This window comes from Salvelinus sp. IW2-2015, linkage group LG15 (genome assembly GCF_002910315.2).
Source record: "Salvelinus sp. IW2-2015 linkage group LG15, ASM291031v2, whole genome shotgun sequence".
NCBI classification, from domain to species: domain Eukaryota; kingdom Metazoa; phylum Chordata; class Actinopteri; order Salmoniformes; family Salmonidae; genus Salvelinus; species Salvelinus sp. IW2-2015.
The window spans coordinates 19526247-19534364 of record NC_036855.1 but is presented as its reverse complement, the minus strand read 5'-3'; the positions used below and the strand labels follow the sequence as shown (position 1 = coordinate 19534364).

General features: G+C 40.3%; 1 protein-coding gene across 1 annotated transcript; it reads right to left on the bottom strand.

Moving 5' to 3' along the window:
* Positions 1-326: 326 nt before the first annotated feature.
* Positions 327-1422, bottom strand: LOC111974016 (uncharacterized). Its single transcript, XM_024001516.1, has one exon. It carries the CDS (start codon positions 1420-1422, stop codon positions 625-627), a length of 798 nt encoding a protein of 265 aa, XP_023857284.1. The 3' UTR covers positions 327-624.
* Between the last annotated feature and the right edge of the window lie 6696 nt (positions 1423-8118).

Sequence of the window (8118 nt, the reverse complement as noted above, 5' to 3'; positions counted from 1 at the left end):
GGTAACCTACCCGTACTGTAGCTGTGAGGTGTTGGCTAGAGCGCACGTGCCAAGGCCAGAGTTGGCACGTTTGCTATATAACGCAACAGTTTGTGACAAAACCCATCAGTTGTGTTGAAAATGTGATGGGAACACATTTAACTTTTATTTTTCATTACTACATAGGAAATGTAACCTCAAAAGGTATTTTGATGTGCTCTACGTCATCACGCACAGACGTTTGTCCACAATAAGTCCGTTTGATGGAAACATCTCTATTGGGAAAATATGTAATTTTATGTAGATTTTAGAATATTCGCATGAAAATCTGTAGCAAATTGGATGTAAACGTAGCTACTGACTTTTATCCGCAGGCATTGCGATAATGATTTCTCTCGCGCAACACAAAAGCAAGTGCATCATGCAACACGTTGATCATCATGTGCATGCTGTTATCATTCGTAGGTGGGCCTACTAACAACATCCACATGATGACTTGCATACGATGAAAATAACGCTCCTAAACTGTAAAATAGATTAGACACCAACCTAGATAAACATTTAATAATTTGGGTCAGTTGTCCTCTTGCCATGAACTTTTGTTTGAAACGCTTAGATAACCATACACAGTAGCTTGTAACGTGGTCAGTTGGGAGATAAGGGCCTTAGGTCAAGCTCTGCAGCCACTTTTTCCATCTTCTCCAGTTCATAGCCAATATGTAAAATGTCTGCCCTCATGGACAGCAGTGCAGTTTCATTGTTTGCAGATCCTCCCACGCTGTGGTTCTTCTGCACCACCAGTGTGCAGTCATCACCAGGCAGCTTGTACTCCAGCCTCCTCGCACTTGTCCAGCTGCCATAACTCTGGATCCCAGCCAGCTCCAGGAAGGCCTTCATGGCCTCAGTGCTGCTGCAGCTCTCCTGCTCTCTCACTGGGACCCCTAAGCAGTGAGCCAGGTGCTGGATGATGGGAGTGTGGCCAGTCAGCTCCCTGTACTGGGGTGCAGGAGGACAGGGCTGGCTCTGGATCTGTCCTATCTCTGGAATAGAAAGTGGGTTGTCCTCACAGCCCTTTGGCCCTTCTGTTTCATCTCTATCCACACATAGCTTCTCTCCCCAGACTGTAGAGGGACATCCAGAGCCAGCAGCCTGACTCTCTGGCTCTGGTGGCATATTGTTGGAAGAGTATGGATTGTTACCTATGATCATTCTCCACTGACTGCCCTGTTTGCTTAGCCAGGTCTGCTGAGAAGCCAGGTGGAAGCTCTCTGTGTCGTAGTAATGCTCTCTAATGGTGACCTCTTCGATAGACCATGCCCCCTTCTCCTGCAGCCGTGCCTCGGTCTTCTCTCCCAGCTTGTACTGTAGCTCCACGTTCACCCTGATGGACCCCTGTGGTCCCTCCTCTTCACCTGTTCCTGCTAGTGGTCTGTGCGGCAACATCTAGCAAAGCAAGAGCCACACCAAGAGGTTCTGATGATAAGAGAAATCAGTGGTGCACCATCTCATAGTATAGCACAGATTACATGCCAGTTTTAAGCAGATTCAGTGTATGTTACAAATAGACAAATATATGTCTTGTGATGATGGAATTATCATTTTAAGGTATACTAAATTATATTCTGGGTTGATATGGTTACAGGAGTTTTCTTACCTCTACAGCAGAGATCCTCAGCTTGAAGCGCGAAGGAGAACCTTTCTACCGTCTTCAGCTCACACACAGAATAAAGGTTTGTTGTTTTAAACCGTTTGAGCCTCTGCTGCTGGGTGACTAGAACCTTTGACGAATGAGCTAATGGCAGTCATGGCTTTATTAGAGTTTATAGTGAGTCCAAGCCACTGCCTTCTGGTGTTTAGTGTTTATGGATACTGCTTTGGTTGTCATGGAGAGGTCAGCTTATCTTCCCTGAATTATCCGTCATCATGATATCATCTTTATTAACATAGCTATATATGCATGTCTCCTCCCCTGTGTGTCTCTAGTGCTCCTCCTCTTCTATCAGTGAGGCAGGTAGCCTAGTGGTTAGAGCATTGGACTAGTAACCAGAAGGTTGCAAGATTGAATCCCTGAGCTAACAAGATAAAAATCTGTTGTTCTTCCCCTGAACAAGGCAGTTAACCCACTGTTCCTAGGCCGTCATTGAAAATAAGATTTTGTTCTTAACTGACTTGCCTAGTTAAGTAAAGGTTAAATAAAAATAGAACAGTGATCAGTAACCATGGTAGTGTTTGTCTGAAGTATGCCCCTCCTTTTTAGCTGATGTGTTGACAATGCCACCAGAGGGGGCTAGAGGATTAACATGAATGGCAGTGCCCTGTTGATGTAGAATTGCAGCATACCTGTATGTCACTAGTGTATGCAACTTTACTTACTATGCATTGATTGAGGAGAGCAACAGGAGAGATTTCATGCTATTCTCCGATTGTTGTTTGTGAAGGTGCACAGGACCATGATCATAAGAGGATCGGTCAGGAAAAACTCCTGGCCCTATAGGCTAGTCTTCCTCTTGTGGTTTTATTAAGCCTAGTTAAATATAATACACTTCAAAGGCAGTATGACAAGGTGAAATACATAGCCTGAATGTTGATGCTCTTCATTTCTATATTGATGTCATTGAGTAGCCTATTTAGAGGAGGATATGAGGTTACACTAGAAATGATCTTTGATTTTAAAGTGGTTGCATGTGGATAGACTTACTGCTCTCTTTTCTGTTTCATTCCAGAGGAAGAGGAGATGGCACTGATTTAAGTATTCAAGATCAGAGACTAGGAAGATTACATAATTTACTATTCACTCGGTACAATACTTATTAAACCGATAGTCCTATTAGTTTTGTACTTCGATTTCCTTTGTTTAGCTTTTAAAATATATGGATGCTGATGGTGAAATGCAGTATCAATAAGTTTTCTAAATAGCAGGATAACATAACCAGAAGCAGCTAAAAACCTGAGTTTGTGGAATCTCATTCACTGAGCTTTTGGTTAAGTAGCCATGCTGGCATTGAGCTGTCCCACATTACTCTGACTCTGAGTAACACAAAGTACATTTACTACCAGCAGCCCCTTTTCCTTCTCAGTCTCCAATTGAATGTTCTGTTTAATGTTCTGCAGTGTTATTGCTGCTGGCCCCATAGTGTTAAAATATGCATCTACAGGGGGAGATATACAGCTGTGCTACAGCTAGAGGCCAATGCAGTGTTAGTGTTTTGTGAGTTTGGGTCCAAATTGTTCATCTGGGAATGAATTGGACTAAAATGGAGTAAATGGCAGAGAGGCCTCCCCACATCTATCATCTGGGTTTAAATGGTTCTCTATCACTTTTACAGCAGTGGGTTTCACAGTTGTCAGCAGTGGATGCCCCACAGTTTGTATTCAATAGTTTTCCAGTGTTTAATTGCTAAAAAATGTGTTTCTACTAAGCCTAGTAGTCTTGGGAGTTCATCGATTTGAAGTGGATAAAGATTTGCATCTTAATTTACACCTACTGTTCTAGCTTATTTTATTAGTGATGCTCTACTTATGCCATACCACAAGGCCATATATTATGTAAATGTATTCAATCTTAATTATATGGTTTGAAAATCGAGGCCTATTCTTATCTGAGAGTGCTGACTCCATTCTAACTTTCTTTACCATAGAAGGGTTTGGCAACCCTGAAAATGTGTACAATAAAAGTATATATATTTTTATTTATTTATACTTTTGTTGGCATTATATTATGTAATATCATCACTGTTTAGTTACATGTCAGCAACAGTCCATTTGACAAAGTATATTGAACGAAAATATAATCGCAACATGTAAAGTGTTGGTCCCATGTTTCATGAGCTGAAATAAAAKATCCCAGAAATATTCCATATGCACAAAAAGCTTATTTCTCTCAAATTATGTCCAGAAATTTGTTTACATCCCTGTTAGTGAGCATTTCTCATTTGCCAAGATAATCCATCCACCTGACAGGTATGGTATATCAAGAAGCTGAGTGAACAGCATGATTATTACACAGGTGCACCTTGTGCTGGGGACATGGAAAGGCCACTAAAATGTACAGTTTTGTCACACAACACAATGCCACAGATGTTTTCAAGTTTTGAGGGAGCATGCAATTGGCATGCTGACTGCAGGAATGTTCACCAGAGCTGTTGCCAGATAATTTTATGCTAATTCCTCTACCATAAGCCGCCTCCAATGTTGTTTTAGAAAATTTGGCAGTATGTCCAACCGGTCTCACAACCACAGACCACATGTAACCACGCCAGCCCATTACCTACACATCTGGCTTGTTCACCTGCGGGATCGTCTGAGACCAGCCACCCAGACAACTGATGGAACTGAGGAGTATTTATGTCTGTAATAAAGCCCTTTTGTGGGGAAAAACAAATTCTGATTGGCTGGGCCTGGCTCCCCAGTAGGTGGGCCTGGCTCCCAAGTGGATGGGCCGATGTCCTCCCAGGCCCACCCATGGCTGCGCCCCTGCTCAGTTGTGAAATCCATAGATTAGTGCCTAATGAATTTATTTAAATTGTCTGATTTCCTTATATGAACTGTAACTAAAATCCATGACATTGTTGCATGTTGCGTTTGTATTTTTGTTCAGTATAGATGTAAATGTGTTTTTAGTCATAGTTGAGGTTGCATACTAAATCAGTTAATAGATAATAAAATAGATTGTATCGTAGCAGTAAAAGTTTATCCTGAAATAACACTTTAAATCGCTCTGTGCAGTGAAATATAAGATTAAAACGCATCACACAATGAAAGTCCAGGAAACCCTGTAGTGGTGTGTTATTTAGCTAACAGCTGTGATTTAAATAACCCTAAGCACACACTCTGAGTGTGATGTACTGGCCATGGCTGGTCTAAACATTACATACAGTAAACATTATGTTTGGATCTAACAGACCTGCTCAAGCTAGCTAGCCAGGCCAGGGTTACAGTCAATGGCAGTTGTGGTTGGGTCTCCCTATTAGTCACTTGCGATTCCACCGTTTTTTTTCGTTAGATTTCTTTTGTCCAATTTTATTTATGAGATCAATATACTTGATGATACACAAGTATTTTTTTATTGTATTATTATTCCAGCTTTCAGCTCAGAGATGATTAGGCATTATAGACCTACTGTATGTATTGTTATAGTAGCTTAATCATGGAACAACTGGCAGGGTATGTAGCCAGTGTATTATGGAGTTGGATTTATGTTTGGCTGACACTTTAAAATATTTATTTCAGGACCTCAGAGGAACAGTAACTCGTGTTCTAGCAGTTCTTTATGACATGGTAAAACACTGTACCAGGAGACTAGGAGACTCATATTGACTAAAATTGATGTATTTTCTCTGGGTAATTTGTGGCATCTTAATTCAAAACTCATCATCTGGTCATCTGGATTCGACGGGATGAAAAGTGGAACTTCCACTGTTAAAAGTAAAACAATTACATGCTAATTAAGTACATTATATATATATATTTGATTCAGATGTAGCTTTATGATAAAAATCCTTGATAACCCCATAATAGGGGAATAGGCCTACACCTCCCTTCGTATTGAATACCTCATCTTGGTCTGTTTTTTTTTTTTACTATCTCTGGACTCTGACTGTGCAGTTTTATAACAATGTTATTGCGTATCTCCTGTGGCCCATACTGACGAACTCTCACCGTTAGAGCACAGCATAGCTTTTGTGCCTCCAGTCTTTCATTGGAGAATGTGGCCAAATATGGAAGACATGAAAGGGAATAAGCTAAGTAGTATCCATGCATGAATCCATGCTCTGCTTATCAGTGTTCGAGCTCTGCCAGGAGTATAAAAGAGCCATTGGGCCTAGATGTTAAATTGCGGTTGGCCTTTTCCAGTACAGTATGTTTATGGGTCCTGTTGGTGCAATATTTCTGATGGCACTTAATGAAGGGGTTAATGTCTCTGATTATTCCACTTTGATAGTTGGTGACATTACAAAGGTGTCTTGATTTCATAAACCTGATGTTAGCACTTTTTCCAGTCACATTTTCCATATTTTTCTGTAAACCATGTTTCATTTGTCATTTTCAGATTTGTACTTGTTGTTATTCAGTGAAACAGGCATTATTTATGGCCTTTTTAATAGGAGTACTGGTTGTGCTGAAATTATAGACATGATGCCACCCTCCAATTTTGCCTGTTAAATCCTTATTGGACCTCTATTCAGCGCTATTCAATGTGGCTCTATTGGTTCACCCCATTCCTGTCTTTAGTACTCTCTTAAGATTTATTTTTATCATCAGTACATGCATGATAACATTGAAGTGGCTGTGAAGGTTTGTGTTAGTACAATAGTAAAGTAGATAGAAAGCATCACCCTAATAGTGATCTACCATGTCATAAATTCATGGAGTTAATATTTTGAGACAATCAGTCATTGATATTGCATGAATGAAAGCTGTAAATGTTAGGTATGAACAAGGAACAAGGGACAGTACTAACAGTATTTCTTCGCCTTTGACAGACAGAATTATTGCAGCAATGTGCAAAAAATCATGAATGGTTCACTGATGTGAATTCACATCTAAAAATATGAGCTCATTCACCACTGTAAACATTAAAACATCACTTTGATTGGATGTTAGGCTGTACAGTTTAAATGAGCTGTTGAATTAAAACCATTGTTTAACCGATCTGTGTCATCTTTCACGTTTTGCCTGAATTGCCCAAACCCTCACAACCGCAAATATATGTTTGACTGATGTTGGGATGTCACGCAAACCCAAAGATGGAGTGGAATGTTATTGTCCATTTTCTTAGTTAACATGTTATTGTTGTTTATTGTGGCATATGTTGAACTGGTCTCAAACGATTTCCACAATTACACAAATTCCAACCCCATTGGGAATAGATACTGATGTAGGCTATTAAACGATTTGGAAATGTTGAATCCCATGTCATCATAACCATATGTCAGCTGTGCCCCAGAATCATGTAGCCCACATCACGCCAACCATTTGCACAATACCCTCGTGTAGAAGGGTGGATGACCTCACTTGTTTTCGTAAGAGTGCATTTCAGACTACTTATATTTTTTACATGATAGAATAAGAGGGTAAGATGGAGACCTAGGTGTCTTGTTGAGCCTCCATCTCTCCCTCACATTCCATCAGGTAGGCCTAATTTACAACTGTATTATACTGTAATAGAAACACTTTGACCAAAGGACTGATTTTTGGCTTCTACAGCATCTCTTCCTGTAGATGCGTATAGTGATGATGGCTGGTGAATCAATGAATGTGTGACTTGTTGATTTGTCATCTTAATTTCATGCATAGGCTATTCCATTTCCTGCAAGTCAGTTTATGGCTGATGAGAGACATATTTACAACAAAATGCAAAAAATAAATAATGAGTAATCTCTTAAAACCACCAAGGTGAGTTACTTCCTGCTACATTTGTGCTAGGTTTGTAATGGTGTGCTTAGATGTTCCCAGTAAGGCATATGAGTTTTTTTTTAATTACGACCCACAGTCCCCTAACAGTATGACCCTACAGTATTAGTCCTCACTGGACTTGTCCAGGTCAGAGCATTTGCCCGTGTCAAATTATAAATGTAGTCCATAAATCTGATTCAGTCTGAAGTTTATGAGTTGCTCGAACACTGTCAGCATTACCTCAGTGACTGGGTGTAGTAAAAGCTACAGCCCTCCTGGCTCTGTACAGGCTGGGATGGAGAGAACCATGTGTAAGTTTCCAACACTTCCAGTAAACCCGCAGACCTTCAGCTGTGTGGCACTGCTGTCAAGACCCATAGCACATTGATGTTGTTTCAGTCCCTATTAGCTGCATGCAACCTGCTGGGTTACAGTGTGACAGAAAACAGCAGCACTTTCTGCTCTTAACTGATACTTTGGGCATTGAAATAGGTGAAGAAAAGGGTTCCATACATGGTCTTACACTGTAGATCTTGTATCCTCTCTTTTTCCACATTCCTGGAATTCATGTGTTCATTTTACAAGTGTTATTTCCATTTCGAGGGAGATGTAGTTCATGCGTTTTATTGGACTTGCAGCTGTCATTGGAACACTTGTGAAAACGGGATTTAGTACAACAATGTGCTCAATGTTAGCAACAGACTAAGAGGTGATTGCAAATTCTTGTCACAAATATTTTTTGTC

Excerpts from the sequence above, each read along its gene's own strand:
- LOC111974016 (XM_024001516.1), bottom strand. The coding sequence starts at position 1,422 with ATGTTGCCGCACAGACCACTAGCAGGAACAGGTGAAGAGGAGGGACCA.